The sequence below is a fragment of the Macrobrachium rosenbergii genome, chromosome 3 (genome assembly GCF_040412425.1).
Source record: "Macrobrachium rosenbergii isolate ZJJX-2024 chromosome 3, ASM4041242v1, whole genome shotgun sequence".
NCBI classification, from domain to species: domain Eukaryota; kingdom Metazoa; phylum Arthropoda; class Malacostraca; order Decapoda; family Palaemonidae; genus Macrobrachium; species Macrobrachium rosenbergii.
Genome location: NC_089743.1, coordinates 25,212,993 through 25,231,197, shown reverse-complemented (window position 1 = coordinate 25,231,197; position 18,205 = coordinate 25,212,993). Strand labels below are relative to the sequence as shown.

Genomic DNA, 18,205 nt, shown 5'->3' with positions numbered 1-18,205 from the left:
GAGGATGTGGCTAGAAATTATTTGGTAATTCTGTATATTAGCTCCGTGCCTGTTTTTTCCTTTCCAACTGGTTTTTTCTACACTTTTAGGGGTTCTGATACTGGCAGTGCATCTGTTTGTTGTCGGCCAAATGGAATGTCCCTTCGCCGTGTTTAGTACTGGGCCGGGGCGGTTGGGTACCCATACGTTAACAAATTGTACTTGACGGACGGGATATGAACCGTCCGAAACAGACGCAGCCGTGCTCTGTCTTGTGAAGATTGCTTATGGAAACCCCTTGTTGCATGGACTTCGGCAGTTAATTACAGGTTAATTAGACTCGAGCGCCAAAAATGAAAGGTAAATTCATAATTATCAGCCAAAAAACTGTAGTAAAAGTCAAGTTATAGTGCCGTCGGCGACACGGAGCTACCCTATAGTTGTACCAATTATTTTTCGTTATCACCTCAGTGCTGAATGATGCAAATGGTTTCTGTGAAGTTTGCTTCTTTTTCTTGTGCTTTAGGCTATCTTTCACAAACCAATACTCATCACAGCTTGCGTTTTATTAGTTCTCATCTAAGTAAGTTTGTCTTGCAACTCTTTTGATGTCTGCAAGATCCCAGCTGACACTGTCACATACTAGTCTGTTCTCCCAATGGTTGTGTGAAGCATATCCAAGCAATCATCATCTCCCATTCATTATCCCATCTACTGTATACAGGCTACAGAACTTCCCCAGTTAACTACCCTAATTTCTGTTATAATTCTTTACTCAGTCCTACCATGTGACTCCTGATGTTCTTATCCTGCTATCTGACTCCTAATGTTTTATTCTCAAGTAAAAATTTTCTTATAGATTTATCTTACCGAGATTCATGGACACCAAGATTCATGTCCATATGGTGATACAGATCATACCAGACTTGTGAATAATCTTCTGTAAGTAAGTTCAGTATACTGTATTTGATTGCCAAAGCTTTAACCCACCATTATTTAATTGACCTATGGTCATTTACCAAATTGAAAATCAAGAGGGGGGGCAAAAATTAAAATTACATTTGATACACTTGATATTTGCATCCAAGTCGCTAGCAGTACGAGCAAGGATTTTTTGTTTCTGGGAAGTGATCTACTTTGTCAGGCAACACATCCATGTGTGTTTTGATTTGACTTCTTTTGCTGTCCCTTCTTTTTTTTTATCATTGGATATCTCATTTGAAGATGGATGTCCTCTTTTAGGCATACATTTCTTCCTCTGATGAGTAACAGACAAAGATATCCTAAATGCCAGTAGGAGATGTCTTTTCTCCTGTGGAATACTTTTGTCCTCGTAATCTCTTTGACATGTTATCCAAGCGTGATAGATAGTCATATCAGTCACATGAAAAATTAATCGATATTTCTTTGATCTCACTGGGATTCTGTATAATGTTTAAAGACAATTAGCCAGATCAACACCCCATGTTTATATTATAGAATTTTACTATGTTTGGCTGTGGAATCTACAACTTTCTTCACACTTTTGTCATAATGGCATCCAATATGAACTGGTCGAGTTTCAGCAAAGTGGGGAGCACCATTATCTGATGCTAACTTTAGTCTTGTAAGTTGATATGCCTAACTGTCCCTCAGCACCAGGTTCCTTTTTCAGCCACATATTTTTGAAGTGTAACAAAGGTAAACCAACTATCAGAATATGGAAGGTGATTATTACAGGCAGTCCCTGGTTAACGGTGGGCTCGGTTAACAGCGATCCAGTTTTATGGGGCTCTTCTAGCGACGAAAATCAGCAATTTGCGCTTATCGGCGCCGATAATTGGGTATTGGCGCCGATAACTGAAAATCGGCACTTTTCAGCGCCAATAACCCCTGAAAATCGCTGAAAAGGCACTGAAAATTGCCGATTTTTGGTTAGCAGCGATTTTCGGTTATCATCACACCCTCAGAAACGGAACCCGCCGATAACCAGGGACTGTGTGTATTGCTGTGTATTGTTTCAGACAGTTGCAAAATACTGTTTGAAAGAGGCACTGAATTCTGGAATACATACTGTGTTCACAGATTGAATGGACCCTGTATAAGGAATGAATAAGAACCCCACTGTCTGTAAGAACAAAGATCTTGAACCCCCACTTTTATATAAGTAACTTACCAAATAATTACATAGCTATAGTTTCTAATTTATATGGCAGCTCAAAATTCGAAATTTGCGGTAGCTCTCTTTTGTTTGGATGTAGGTATGCTGCCCTGCCCACTATCGGGGAAGAATAGGTACAAAGTAGCTAAAGAGCTCAATTCGTTTCTGCCGGGTTAATGACTGAACACCAGTTATTAGCAGTTCTTGTTTCGCTTTTTGCCGGATGGTTGGAGATCGTCTTTGGTGAAGTACTCTTTACTTTTGGTAGCGCAGCTATCTAGCTTAACTAGAATTTTGGACTACTTCTTCAATTGTGACTTATTCAGTTGGAATTTTGACCATTATGTCTGACTATAGTTTGTCTAGCATTAGGTACTGAAGCAAAGGCTGCAAAACTAGACTCATGTCTGCAAAATATGACCCACATACCATTTGTTGTACTTGTAGGGAACACACTTGGACAAATTACGTGACCGAATTAGAAAAGCTACAGCTAGGGCCGAAGCAAAGGCTTCTGCTAGTGTTGGTCATTCTTCAAGGGATGATATTGATGTTATGCCTATCCCTTCAACACCTGTGACAGCTTTTTCTCCCATTTCCAGTCCTCCAGCTTTTCCTGTCACTCCTGTACCTAGCTTTCATTCTGCTGAACCCAATACCATTGCCAGCTTAGAAGCACAGGTATATCAGAAATTTAATTTACTTGTCAGTACTGTTTCCCAGATTGGGAACTCTGTAAAGGTCCTAATGGACAGATTTAATAGCGTAGTGTTGAATGAAGTGTCAGTGGAGGGGACGGCTGTTCGTCCCACCGATGCTCCTAGACCAAGGTCCCTGCTAAACTCCCCTTGCAAACATGGGAGGAAGCAAACTTGCTGTCCAAGGGAGGTCGGTGGGGTTTGCCCAAGAGCAGTTGTTGCCTCATCCCAGCCTGTTGTCTGCCAATCCCAGGCTGCAGAAGAACGCTGTTGGAAAGGTGTTCGAATGGATGCACATGCCCTTTCTTCAAGTGATTCAGATTCTTCCTCGTCTAAGAAATACAGTGACCATTTTGCCAATGTATCTAGGCCATGAAAAGGCCGGGCGCTTTGGTGGATTGAGATTCGCCCCCGTTTTGTAAGCAAGCTGTAGAGTGAGAACATAGCCCTCTCCCTTCTTGTAGTTTTTTGAAGTCGCCAGCAAGAGATTCTGGCTCCCTTTCAGGTGCGAAAGTGCATTCCGTCCCCAAACGAGTGTGTGCCAGTCCAGCTCATGGGCGCCAAGAGTACGAGCGCCCAGTGTACGTTAGTGGTGTGTGTAAGCACCAACTCATAGATCGTTCGGCATTTGAGCTATCATCTCTAGAGCACCAATGTCCGAGCGCCAATCGCATGAGCGCACAGTTCTTGCCTTGCCTGTTCATGAGTGCCCAGATTCCGAGTTAGAAGAGCCAGTGTTTGACTGCTCGGAGTGGGAACTTCAGATTGCCGAGCGCCTATCCTTGGGGTGCCAAGTGTCTGCGGACAATGCAGTCGCCTCCAAGGAGTCACTGTCTGCTTCAACAGTGGATGGGAGCCCATCGTTCGTGCGTCCAGTCACTGGGGCTGCCCCTCTCGAAATCCACCCCACTTCTGATTTCTTCATGACCCTGCAAGGAGAATTTCCAGTTTCGGATGCCACGAGAATTTCCTCATTGGCACCGCTTCAACTCCAGTTTGATAAAGTGTCGAGCCTTCTTCAAAAGCCAACTCCAGTAGTGCAAGACACCGTGGAGCCCCCAGGATCACCCATTTTGTCCGTCGAGGAACCTGCAGAAAAGGAGCAACCTGCCTCTCATTACTCGGCACTGCTCAGGTTTTTCCTGGTCTGCTACCTGTCGTTCTTCTCTCCAGTTGTCCCATTATCGCCGGGTTTGGCCTACTTGATGCAAAAACCACCAGACTGCCGCTAGACAAGAGCCGTAAAACCGGATCGCCAGTAACCGAGGCTGCCAATAACCAGCGACTGCCTGTACAGGTATTATCCTACTGACAATTTGGTTAGGTTCCAAAAAAACCATCATTTTTTAGAAAAACCTATCTTGAATATAGCCTAGCCTACACTAGGGTATTTGGTACCATGTATACAAATATGGTAACCTAGCCTATACCATAAAGTATACTCTATACATACACAGTATAGTAATTATTGATATCGGCTAATTCTGGAGGTTCATGCAGAGTGACTTACGAGAATTCAGTACAAAGAGACATTGAATAACAAACAAGAATTAGCTTAGCCTACACTATGGTATATCATTTACATATACGGTAGCCTACCCTACATTATACTGTACAGTACACTGTATTCACATAATATCGTATTATACAAACATCAGCATAACGAATACTGTATGCATCTTTTCCATGGATCTTTAAAAATGTTTGGCTTTAATTCACTGTACCCAATAATATTGTATATATTATATTGCTTTTGTATTATAAATTGCGATCAATATTTTGGTTTGGAAATCGATTACGCGGTAAGTTTATTTCGCCATGTTTAACTCGGTTCTGAGTGCTTTTCTTGCTTCTGGTTAGTGTAAATGAATCTCTAGATACTTTATTTATATGGGGCAAGGTTGTTTTTCATTATACGAAGTGAAGTCGAAATATAACTTAAATGCGTCTCATTGTGAAATTAGTTTAGCTATTTTTTTCGTTAATAGTTGACATTGGCTGTTTGGGGGGCATGTTTTTGTGTAAAAAAAAGAATCAAGATTCCGTTTGCTGTTTTCACTTGATTTCATCATAGTACAAACTTTACATATTCATCGTTTATCGGCGTAAAAATAGCAGTAATGTGTGTTCTTTCATGCCCAGTAGTTTTGATTAAAATACTTCCTCTCCAATTTTAATTACGGTCAAGTTTCATCCATGTTGCCAATGCACGATAATTTATAGCCATTAGCAGCTTGAACATTGTTTTCTCAGCTGCAGCTACAACTTGCAGCGTAAATTTAGCAGTACTGTATATTTCATTGGCAATCTTTTATCCATACCGAATACGGGTATAATGTATAAAAATATATCAGTCCTATTCTACTTAACTTCATTTGTACTATAACTACAGTAATTATTTTATTTATTACTGTGCAATGGTTGAAAAATAAAAGCAAAATGGCTTTTCTTCTCCAATTCGGTTATAAGCAAAACAAGTTTCTTGTTCGGGTGTTTATGGCTGTACGCATTTACGCAAGAGTATAACGTTACTAACAATACTTTTATTCTCTTTTACCTTTTTAACTAGAAGATGGGATAAAGAGATGGAGGAAAAGGTGGTCTATTGTAATTTGGTCTCTCGCTGCCTGATTGTCTGCTGCTGCCTGCTCCCCTGCGAAATTTAAAAATATTTTTCTAAATATTGTCATATCGGTATTAATTGCTTACCCCATCGAATTATCGCAACTATAGCACTACCTGGGTACCTGAGTATTTGAATAGTTTTATGACAAGAAGTGCATTTAGTCATGAAAATTACATGAAAATACAGTAATTAGTGAATATTTGTCAATGAAAAATACTGCAAATTGGCAAAATTTCAGCAGATATTGCATATATATGTTCCATAGAGATATCCACGAATAGGTTCCATAGAGAAATCCGCCAATAGGTGAGTCCACGAATCATGAGACCACGAATACAGGGTTTTATTGTACCTCAATTCACTAAGGCTTTTTTTTTTTAGGTAGACTCAAGGCTATTTGGCAGATTTTGGATCAGAAATCTTCATCCAAGAATGCTTCCCTTTTTCTGCCATTGTATATGGGTAAAAGGAGAACTAATTCTTACTCTACTGGCCTTCTTCCTAATCTTGAGGTAGGTTCATGGAAGGATTCAGCTTTCTTCTTGCTCTTGGATCCGTCGAAAAAGAGAGTGCACAACAAAGGGAAAGTAATGTTTTCTAAAGAAGAATTGAATTTGCTTATCAAAACCATGTTTAGATCCTTGGAGAACCTCTCATTCATGGGGTGATTGATGGTTGTGTCTGAACTTTCTTCCATGGTCCCTCAGGACTGTTTCAGGCGAGGAAGTTTTGGAATTTATTGGCTGTTTAGATGGAGCAGTAAAGGATGCAGTGGGTGAGAGTGCTCACTCTTATACCAATTTGATTCTTAAGAAATGCAAACACTTGTGTTCTTATCTTGCCAAGTCTGTGACAGATTCACAGAAGCCTGCTGTCCTTTTTCAACCTCAGCTGGATAAAATCCTGGGTTCTGAAGTTTTATTATCCATTGCACAGGAAGTAGAGAAGACAGAAAACACAATCTTTGATAGCTGAAGCTCAGACGTCCAGCCTTCCTCCTCCTTGTTGTAGGCCCTCTACTTCAGCAGGAGTTCTTGTCTCAGACGAAATTCAGTTAGACCTTTCAGATTTAAGGAGACATTTCGAGGATCCTCCAGAGGATCCAGTAGGTCATTTAAGGGACTTGTTAAGTCATTGAAATGAAGTTTCCAGCCCTCTGTTGCCAGTAGGAGGAAGGCTTTCCCCTTTTTATGAAGTATGGTATGGAAAGATCTGAGTGCGGATCCATTGGTTTTGGAGGTGCTAAGGCAAGGTTATTTGATTACATATGTAAGCCTACCTCCATTGTCAGATTCTTTAGTGACACACTCTTAGTATCTCCACAATCAGGAGAAGTGCAAAGTTCTTCAGTTGGAGATCTTGAAACTTAAAATATGTTGGATCCCTGCCCATGTAGGGATTAAAGGAAATAAAGAAGCTGATAAAGCAGCTAAAGAAGCAGTCCACATGGCAAGAGCAAATGTAAAAATCCCAATAAGTGATTACATAAGGGATGTAAAAACAATCATCATTGTAAATAAATGGCAAAATATATGAAACAACGAACCTATAAATAATAAATTGAAACATAAAATCCAGTGTTAGAAAATGGAGCTTATCATGTCAGAGAGAGAGAGAGACGCACACAAGTAATTCTGACACGTCTGCGAATAGGCCGTACTCGTTTGACACATGGACACTTGATGAACAGTCCACATGGCCCTCCTGAATTCCCAGAATGCAAAGTGTTGGTAACAGTCAAACATGTGTTGTGTGACTGTCCAAATTATAACCAACAGTGAGTATCAACCTTTGGAAATAAATTGATGGGGGAGATTTTGTCAGAATTGTATACATTTTCAGTCATACCAATTTTAACATTCATGAGGAAGTGTAACTTAAGAGACAAAATATAAAACCAAGTAAATAATGAAAATAACAAAAGCCCACAGGGCATTTAATGAATAAAAAAAAAATTGTAAGTAATTCTGAATTTTAAATTTTAATTTTTTGAAATCATTCTTTTTAATCTTTATTTTTTTTCTGGAAACGAGCAAATGTATATATAGTATTACATGTGTTTCAGTGTAAAAGCATGTTTATTATATAGTTTTTTCTTTTAAACTTCATTTTCATTCATTCATCATCATGCAAATATCTATTTGGTCCCAGTTCTGGACCTGGTATATCACCCTAATCCTTTGGGCCAACCCTATGAGAGCTGATAGTCAGCTCAGTGGTCTGGTTAAACTAAACAATAATAATCTAAAGAAAGAGGCAGTAGAAGAAGTTGTGGAGCCAGACCCTGGCTTCTACAATCGCCTTTTTCTAGTCCCAAAATTTACTGGGGGAGGGAGACCTGTTCTGGATGTTTCCAGATTAAATGCCTTTGTAAGGCTGACAAAGTTCTTCATAGTCAGTGAGCTCAGGTCTAGCGTCCATTCAGAGAATGGACTGGATGGTATCATTAGATATGCAGGATGCTTATTTTCACTTTCCATTAAGATGGCGTGAAGAAAGTACCTGAGATTTGTTTTTGGTAATAGTTTTCCAGTTCAGGGCAATGTGTTTTGGCCTAAGCCCAGCTCCAGAAGTTCTCACAAGGGTTTTGGCTCCTTAAGGAAAGTGGGCCCATTTGTTGGGCTTAAATATGATCCTGTTCTTGGACAACTGGCTGATTCTGGCTCCCACATTGGAGGGCATTCTAAGGTCAAGAGAAATGATTTTGAGTCCTGCTCAGTTGGTGGGGATAGTCATAAATTTCTCAAAGTTGACCGTGTCTCCTTCACAGGAAATTACTTACTTTGGGATGGAGATCAACACTGAGTTTCAAGATTTTCCCTACGATGAAACGTGTAGATTCTTTGCTGTCAGCTCTCGAATTTCGAAGCTTCAGGCCTGTTCCTGCAAAGAAGTGGTCGTCCCTGTTAGGGCACAAGTCTTCATTAGAGAAACTTGTACCTGGGTCAAGGCTAAGAATGATGCCTTTGCATTTTTTTTAAGGCAACATTGGGATCAGAAGGTGCTCCCAGATTCTCGTATGGTGGTAGTTTCCATCGATCTGGAAGAAACTTTCCAGTGGTGGAAAGACAAACCTCATCTTTGGTAAAGAGTATCACTGGCTCTCAAGAACCCATACCTGTTGTATACAGACGCATCAGACAAAGACTGGGGAGTGATTGCAGGCAAAAAGCAGCTGTCGGGTCTGTGGACTTGAGAGGAGCAGCAGCTGCATGTCAATCTTTTGGAACTATTGGCAGTATGGAAAGGACTGCAGGACCTGGTATGCAATCAAACAGTTGCAGTCTTTTCGGACAACACCACATCGTTGGCGTACCTGAAACACCAAAGGGGACAAAGCCCGAGTCTGACTCTCAGTTGACAAGGCAGATCCTCTTATGTTCAGAGAGGAAGAACATCACCTTACTGCCTCAGTTTGTTTCTGGGAGAATTAGCATTCTAGCAGATATTCTCAGTCGCTAGGATCATGTGATAACGATGGAGTGGGCCTCGCATCTGGAGGTGTGCAACAGGTTGTGGAAGCTGTGGGGTTCCCCCTTCATAGACCTGTTTGCAACTAGGTGGAATCATCATCTGCCTGTGTTTTGTTCACCTGTTCAAGATCCTTGGGCATGGGTAGTAGATGCCATGTTATTAGACTGGTCAGGTCTAGACTGTTATGCTTTTCGCCCTTTTGCTATGATCCAAAAAGTCATCAGCAAGCTAGGCAATTCTGTTAGTTGTCGCATGACCTTGATCACCCTGAAGCAACCAAGGGAGGAAATTTGACATCACAACCCCAACATGCTGCAGCCGACTGCGTGGAGACTGTCCGTCTCCTGCGAGCTCGAGGCTTCTTGAAAGCTTGTAGGAAGGCATTATCAGTGCCAGGAGGGATTCCACAAATTGAAGCTACCAACACCAGTGATGTCGAGGTAAGGGGGTTTTCAGCACCTGTACCTCCATAAACATCATTAAGTTTCTCTTATTTCTCAGGTATAAGAAAAAGTTTGCAGTAGCAGCTATTAAAGACTATAGGGCCATGTTGGCTTCTGTTCTTAGACATGATATCTTTGTCTGAGGACAAAGATATCAAAAAAGTCAGAGGTTTTCAGCAGGAGGTTCCCAGGTGTCTGAAACCCTCTTTATCTTGGAACCTAGATGTCATTATAAGGTTTCTCTTGTTACCACTGTTTGAACCTTTGGAACAGGCTCTTTGAAGGAACTTTCAGTGAAATCTCTCTTCCTGATGGCCTTTGCTACAGCTAAGAGTGTGAATGAAATACAAGCATTGCCTTTTTGGGTAGGTTTTACTAAGAACAAGGCAGTTCTTTCCTATTTGCCTTTGTTTCAGGCAAAGAATGATGTTAGGGCTAAGGGGCTAAGCCCTTGCCTAGAACAACGTCCTTATCTACTTCGGAATCTTTGGTACCCAGTGAGATAGATTCCCTTTTTTGTCCTATGAGGGCTGTAAGGATTTACATTCTGAATTGCACTAAAGACATCAGAGCTAATGTAAAGATTTTTTTTTTTTTTTTTTTTTTTTTTTGTACTATCTGGAAGCCAGAGCTTCCAATGAATAAAAATGCAAATGTCCTTTTTCATTAGGTCCTTGGTGAAGGACCCTCATACAAAGTTGGATCCTGATGTATTATCTACTCTGAAGGTAAAGCCACATGACATTTGAGCAGTGGCTACATCTTTGAATTTTTGGAAAAACTTATCCTTGGAGAAAGTTACTGAGGCCACCCAATGGCATTGTATTTCTGGCTTTGCAATGAGTTATCTTTATTTTGTAGTAGAAATTCTATACAATTTTTGCAGAGCATTAGCTCCTCTCATTTGTGGAGGGGATATGTGTTTTGTTGGAAAGCTTGGAGGTACTCTCGGTTGAGTATAGGAAGTATACCTTCATGTCTGTAGGTACTAGTTGCATATCCATTGTTGGCTCTGCTGGGTTTTGGCACAGTAACCCTATCCTCCCTTCTGCTGAAGTGGGTATCCTCCAAAGAGATCTTGGGTATCTTCATGATGAGGTTCTCGTACCTGGGTGACAATCCTCTCAAGGCAGCAATAATAGCTGGTGGATTGGTTTCACTAGGTAAGCAAACACTTTTATGCATTTCTGTTGTATTAAGTAGCCTGTAAAGGGCCTGCTGATTTTCATTGTGCCCACCTCCATGTTAAATGTGTGAATCGGCTATATAATGGAAGGGTAAGGTTCGTTTCAAAATATAAATACTTAATTTAAGATTTATTTTTTAAATGCTTCTTCATTATATCAGTTGCCCTCCCTACCTCTCCACATTCACAGTGGACAGAAGTAGACTGACCTGCTGTGGGTGTTTGTACCTATCATTCCCCTGGTAGGGGTGGGGAAGATGATGGATAGAAACAGATATTCATAGACAACTGAGTGCTCTGATTTTTTGTTTCAAATGAGTAAGTTTGGTAGTTTTCTGAAGAGCCAAGGCTGCTAAGAAAGATGGCACTGTACTGTAAAGGTTCATAATGTTTGGATTATCCCGTCAAACTGTTAACATTGGCAGTGGATTTTGGCAACTAAATATATTTTTCATGTGAATCCCTCAGTAATTTAGATAAATGGTTTAATGTAATATCCACCTGATGGTTTAAAATATAGCAAGTCATATTATTTTTGTCTTGCTATAGACTTTTAGTATCTGTTGTATGTGTGGATAATGAGAAAGTATATATGTTTTTTTCTTCCAACCGGTTAAGCAAATTATTATTTTGAATGAACCTTACCTACTGTTAAAGTTAGCTTATATATTCATGCCGTTAGGTGCAGTCAGCATTCAAAATAAAACAAAATGCTTGGCTAACTTACTAGGACTATCTGTAATCACCTGTTTCCTACCAGGTGGCATTGGAATGTTTACTTTCTTGTCAGAATTCTTCATGCCGTGTCCCTGTGGTTATTTCTTGCTGGTATTCTCCTGTATGGTATTGTACTTGTTTCTCTGTTCTTGCATTATGTCATTTACAACAAGCTGAGATGAAAGAATTACACTGTACAGTATAGGAAAGAGTTTATGGAAACCGAATGTTCTGGTTTTGCATGATGGCTGCGTATGTGTTATCCTAGCTATTGAGGCACGAGTATGGTTTCCTTGATGTAAAGATGATAATGAGTGATCTGATTAGAGGATGAAAATTTTGTGAAGTATGGGAAGATTCTAGAAGCCGATGGAGGTTACGTAGACAGTTTGTTAGTGCACGCCATTAGCCTTTTCATTTTGTCTTCCAGTGTTGCCTCTCTTCCTCCATTAGCGTACTTGTTACCCTAGGTTAATTCATCTCTCACTCCTCCTGCTCTGCCTTCTTTTGCTTTGGGTGTGTGGTTCAGGAGAAAAATAATAGGTAATTGAGAAATATTCTTTTATTATGGTTAGAAATTGACTGTACTATGTGTTAGGGCAAAGACCCCCCCTGATCATTGTGTTAGGGCAAAGACCCCCCATCATAATGATCAACCTTTTTTGGTTTCTCTGTGGCCCTCTCTCTGGACTGCCCTGGCTCCGTGGCCTCCACTGACAGGGAACCATGGCATGTCTCAGGACCATCAGGACCAAGGCCTGTGCTCTTCGCCACCTTTCTCAGTCATCAGCTCATGTATTATCTTTTAGAGAGAGTGATAGTGATGTGTGTGATTGGTAGAGTTATTTAGTGATAGACATTACATCTACCTCAGTAGTTCTGAGCCGCGCATCAATTTTTCTGTTATTTGCTCACCCTGTATAGTCCTCTGAGTGTACAATAGCCCCCCCCCCCCCTTACTCAGTTTTCCCTTCTATCGCCTCGTATTTGTCACCTTTTGACAATTATTCCTTTTCGTTATAGCAGCTCTTCCTCTTCCGCCGCTTATTTATCTAAGAGTGAGTTAGCCTGGTGATAAAACGGCTCTCATGTCTCGGCAATTGCCTTTTAAGTGCTGACATCATGCAAAAACGCTCTACCTTCCTCACCCAGTCGTCTTTCTCCCAGCCATCCGGTACATACCGCCATTCCATGGTATCATTGCTGACGTTTTGTGGTATGTCACCTTCTCTGGCATTTTTCGCCTTGCCGTCATTGTGTGTAGATTGCAGTTTTCTTCCATCTCAGTTCCTCTGTTAGACTTTAGGGGTGTCAATTCAGATTTGGTCATTTCTCCTTTAGTATTTTAGTGGTTCATAGCTCGCATTGTTTTGTTTTCACTTCCTTTTGCTGGTGAAGAATCCGTTAATTGGTGCTCTTTAGTTTACTTTTACCTCAGCTCCTGTTAAAATAAGTAAGAAGTTTACACTGATTATGGTAAGGTGCATTATCATGGAAGTAGAACCTTTGGGAAATGGATGAACAGTCAAAAGAGAAAGGTAGGAAACTGTTTAGTGTTGAATAGCCCTGCACCTAACATGAACAGTGTATAGGCAGTCCCCGGGTTGCAGCTGTCTCGACCTATGGTGCTTTTTCAAATATATTCAACAAAAAATCAGACCCTGTAACTAAGATTACAGTGCCGAACTTTGCATCACAGTGCTGTAAGCGCCGTAACTCACTGGCGCTATAACAAGGTGAGGAAACTGGTTTAGGAAGCTGTAGCCACTAGGAGGGGTTACTATAGGGAGTTCCTTCCTAAGGGAGGGTTTACTATAAGGAGGGGAGAAAACAGGTTTATTACCAGCACAAAGCCTACAAACCTGTGTTCACTTGGACAGTCATAAACCTTTAAGAGGAGGAGTTAACAATTTAACTGTGGCTGTTAGGAGACCAAACACTCGAATTTCCAAGAATGCTTAAGTCAGTGCATATGGAGTTGATTCATGAGGTTTTACCATTTTTGAAAATAATCCTCATGGCTTCTGTACCATAGGCACATCTTATCTCCTTTAAAACCTTTTACTAAAGAAGGTTGTCATGCAGCTCAGGGGATCTGTAACTGTTTTTGACTCGTATTTGCAAAATGTTAAAATTTAGTATGAGGTGTAAAGCCCTTAGTCCTTTCATTCCAGCAGGGACACTTTCTCCTGAACCAAATATGATAGTAACCTTGCTTTCTATCTTATCGTTAGTTGTTAGGAAATCCCGATATTGAATTTTGGGAGCATGAAGGTACACATTGGTGTATAGGAGCGCACCTTCATGTATGAAAGTGGTAGTTGTCTTCACTTTTGGACTGTCAGTTATGGGCTTTTGACTCAGGCACAGGAGTAACTAGTACAATATGAGATAGTCCTTTTTCCCTGTAAGGATCCTCTGACAAGTCTTGTACGAGGGCCTAACACCCTGTTGTGGTTCCAATGTCTGGCAACACTACTTACCAATAAGGATCACACAACAAGGAGGAATGTTGAGCTTTTTTTTTTCCTCATTAAAAAGCTTTTAGTTCGCTATGCTGAACATTGTATCTCAGGCTGCACTAACCCACCATCCTCATTCAATGTGGTAGTCAGCTAACTTTAACAGTAGGTAAGATTCATTCCAAATTATGAAAATTTTCATGGTGAAATTAATTATTTGGATTCTTACTTACTGTTAAAGTGGAAACTCGCCCAGCCTCCCCACATCTTATTGGGTGGTCTTGAAGAATTCTGATAGAGCATAAACATTCCATTGCCACTTGGTGGGAAACAGGTGATTACAGAGATAGTCCTAGTGGGTTAGCCAAGCATTATTTTGTATTATATTTTGAATGCTGATTGCAGCTAATGGCATGAAGATATAAGCTAACTTTAACAGTAGGTAAATAACCAAATAATTAATTTTATCATGAAAATTTTCATTTCTTTACAGTGGTCTGCGCAGTTTTACTGGGTGGAGCGTCTGCACTATATTCACCGTCTAGTGGTGTCATAGACCTTACACCTTCCAATTTCCAAAAAGAAGTAATCAACAGTGATGCTGTTTGGGTTGTGGAATTTTTCGCCCCATGGTGTGGCCACTGTCAGCAGTTGGTTCCAGAATATCAGAAGGCTGCTCAGGCTCTCAAAGGTGTAGTCAAAGTAGGAGCAGTAAATGCTGATGATCACAGGAGTTTGGGTGGTCAGTATGGGGTTCGTGGTTTCCCTACTATTAAGATATTTGGTTTAGATAAAAATAAACCAGAAGACTACAATGGACAGCGAAGTGCACAAAGTATTGTAGATGCTGCATTAAAGACTGCTCGAGAGAAGGTGAATGCTCAACTGTCTGGTAAGAGGGGCAGCAGTGGAGGAAGCAGTGGTGGTGGTGGAGGTGGAAGTGCTGATGATGTGATTGAGCTCACTGATAGTAATTTTGAAAAGCTTGTGCTTAAGTCTGATGACATGTGGCTTGTGGAGTTCTTTGCTCCATGGTGTGGCCACTGTAAAAATTTAGCTCCTCACTGGCAGAAGGCTGCTACAGAATTGAAAGGTAAAGTTAAGCTTGGTGCTTTAGATGCTACAGTTCACCAAGTTATGGCCAGCCGCTATGGCGTTCAGGGTTACCCAACCATAAAGTTCTTCTATAAAGGAGATGTAGAAGATTACGAAGGGGGACGGACTGCTTCAGATATTGTTGCCTTTGGTAATGACAAAGCTGCAGTCAATGTTGAGCCACCAGAGATTGTGCAGTTAACAGATGAAAAGGTTTTAGAAGAAGCATGCAAAAAGCATCAGATATGTATTATTGCTGTTTTGCCTCATATTTTAGACTGCCAAAGTGAGTGTCGGAATAATTACATCAGTATGTTAACCAAATTAGGTGATAAATACAAGCAGAAAATGTGGGGCTGGGTATGGTCAGAAGCAGTTGCACAGTCTGATCTTGAGCAGGCATTAGACATTGGTGGTTTTGGTTACCCAGCTCTTGCAGCTCTTAATGCTAAAAAGATGCAGTTTGCTCTCTTGAAGGGATCGTTTAGTGAGGATGGAATAAATGAATTCCTCCGTGACATATCTTATGGCAGAGGTCGAACTGCCCCAGTCCGTGGAGCACAGTTGCCCTCTGTCAGTAAAGTAGAAGCATGGGATGGCAAGGATGGAGCTCTCCCTGAGGAGGAAGATATTGATCTTTCAGATGTTGATTTAGATGACCTAGAGGGTCATTCAGAGTTATAAAAGTATTTAAATTATCTGATTTAGGGTTACTGATATAGAATTGATTGATGTAGATGTAGCCTTGCAAAAATAAATATTACCGAGTAGTGGTACTGGAGTGCAGTTAACTGCATTGCTGGAGCAGATATTAAGTTTCTCATGTTGAGAAAGAAAGAGACTAATTTGTTGATAAACCTCTGCTATTTTACTGCGGTGAACAGCAACATTGTCTATTATAAATGGTGAACAACTGCAGTACTGGTTTTGTTAGGAAGTATATATGGCAATCCGGTACAATTACAGTATATACTGTACATCATAAAAAAGTTGTATTTATCATTCTGCATTTTCTTGTAAAAAATTTTGTACCTGAACTTGGAACAATAATAGTCACAGCTCATTCAGTTTTACTTTGACAGAATTTTCTACATTTTTGCATTTGTATTGACTGCTGCCATATGTTTACAGTGGTTAGCTTAAAAGAAAACGGAACCAAGTAGTGTGGGCTTGTATGACATGCTGGTGACATTTTTTATATCGCAGTTGTTTGACCTATGCACAAGTGTACTTTTATTTAATATTTTGAACTTTTGAAAAAATAAATTTTTTTGTATTATGTTGTTTTTTCCTTGCTTGTATACTTTGTACCATTGAATTACTGTATAATATTCTTTTTGTTTTTACAATTGGAAACTCAAATCATTGGGGCCTACATCCATGTAGGCCTAATCACTCAACCATTCTTTTATTTTCTGTTTGGCAAAAATGCAGTTGATCATGTGTGTGTTTGTGTCCATTAAAGGGTTTGATCTGCTTTAATTTCTAGCTAATAAGTTCAGTACATAGCTGTTATGTATTAAACATGATGGGTTTTAGAGATGGTAAGTAATCATAGACTGGGATGATTGTTTGATCTGGTTGTTGTAATTGCAGCTTTACCTTATCTATGTCCTCATTTCCCCCATATCCAACATGGGCAAAGATCCAACACATTCAATATTAACACCAGCTTCATATTTTTTTTGGAATGTAAACTTATTTACTTTACAAGAGAATTTTTGTTTGTACATAAATACAAACCGTTGTTCTTTGCATAGGGACTTAGCTTGCGAACGTGAGCTGGAAGTGCTATTCAAACTTATTGACAAGGTAGTCAACTACTGACAGGCAGGGGAAGCCTCGCACACCTGTTGGTATGCACTCCACTTTGCTTCCAACCGCCGTCGACTCCAGACATCTTTCATGACACTGCCTGACTTTTGGCGTTTGAATTTTTATTGATTAAACTTGAGTATTCCTTTTCCTTCTTTGCTTGTTGACTTTGTGTTTGTATTGTATTTTACATTTTTCAAACCCATCAGTCAAGTAAGCCCTCTTGCAAGGAATTGTTTGGCTTTTCGTTTATGAATTACTGTTTGTTCCGATACTGATACAAACACCACATCATCTTGTGATAGGAATTATCCCTAGGTGTGCATGTACAGATGGCTATGGTAGACTCGCTTTGAGAGAGTAGCAGTAGCTATAAAAGAGGCCTGTAGGACCAGCATCCCCCAAATTGTTCTTAGCCGTCGTTGCGTTAAGACATGCTTCTTACACCCTGCATATATTAATCTCGCTTTATCTTGGAACGTGTGTGTTTTTTTTTTTTTTTTTTTTGAGATGTGAACAGTGTATGTGAGTCTCATTGTGTGTTTTGTGAACAGTGTATGTGAATCTCAGTGTGTTGTGTGTTTTTCCCTGATCGTGAAATCTTCAGCGAAACCGGTCTCCCGTAAGTGTCCTGCTATTACTCGGAAAGGAAAAACGTGGAAAATTTTTTGTCTCCTTTAAGGTTAATGCGCATTCAGTGTGTGCTAAATACAGAGGGCAAGATTGCTCTCAATCTCTGAAATGTAAAGAATGTGAATTGTGGTCTTCTCATTGGGAGAAATATGAAAATAGAAGTGCTAAAAAGAAGTCAGAAAAGGAAACTTCTACTCTTCAACCCATAGAATTTATCCCCTCCATTACGTGTATCCCTTCTCCCGCCATCTTTGCTTCCTTTTCACTTCCCGTTAGCCCGGGAAGGAATATCCCTTCTCTTACTCCCTGGAGCAGAATTCCATTATCCAACAAGAGAAGATGTTGGTTCTAGCGAAATTTTTTGGTAAGTCTACGGTTTCGGATACGTCCAACCCAATCAAGAAATAGACAGCATCCATTAGCAAAAATAAGATCTGTGTTACCCAGGCTAACCTGGTACCCCCCTTGATATGGGACCACCTTGACATGGTGAGAGGGCTCTTGAACCCCAGGAATTTTCCAGGTTTGAGTCCAAGAGTCTCGTATATAATTATAAATTTTTGTGGAATTTTCCACCTTTTGCTAAAATTTATTAGACCTGATAAATAGGAAAAAATATCATAGCTGGGATTGGGTTTATATCCGAAGCTAAATAGTGGGAACTGTGGAAGGACCATCAGCTGCCCAATAATGTTCGGACCTGAGAGATATTAGATTGATATCTCAAAGGCGGAACTATTCTTTATGGCTGGACCATGGATTCCAGGGGGTCTGGTTCTGGGGATAGGACTCTCGGCATTCTATCCGGTTTGCCCATAACATGATTAGGGTGGGGATGATTGTATTCTTGTGATACTCTCAGTCCTAGCAAGCAGGTTAGGCTTATGCTTGGGCCACTTTAATCATGTTGTGCCATGGCCTATGGGGTAGGGTAGGG

General features: G+C 40.4%; 1 protein-coding gene across 1 annotated transcript in view; it reads left to right on the top strand.

Moving 5' to 3' along the window:
- The window catches only part of CaBP1 (Protein disulfide-isomerase A6 homolog CaBP1), a 16,842-nt gene extending 743 nt beyond the window's left edge, over positions 1-16,099 (top strand). Inside the window, exon 2 of the mRNA XM_067128998.1 lies at positions 14,219-16,099. Within this exon, the coding sequence (XP_066985099.1) occupies positions 14,219-15,504 (1,286 nt within the window). The 3' untranslated portion in view covers positions 15,505-16,099. The remainder of the gene's footprint in view (positions 1-14,218) is intronic.
- Positions 16,100-18,205: the final 2,106 nt, after the last annotated feature.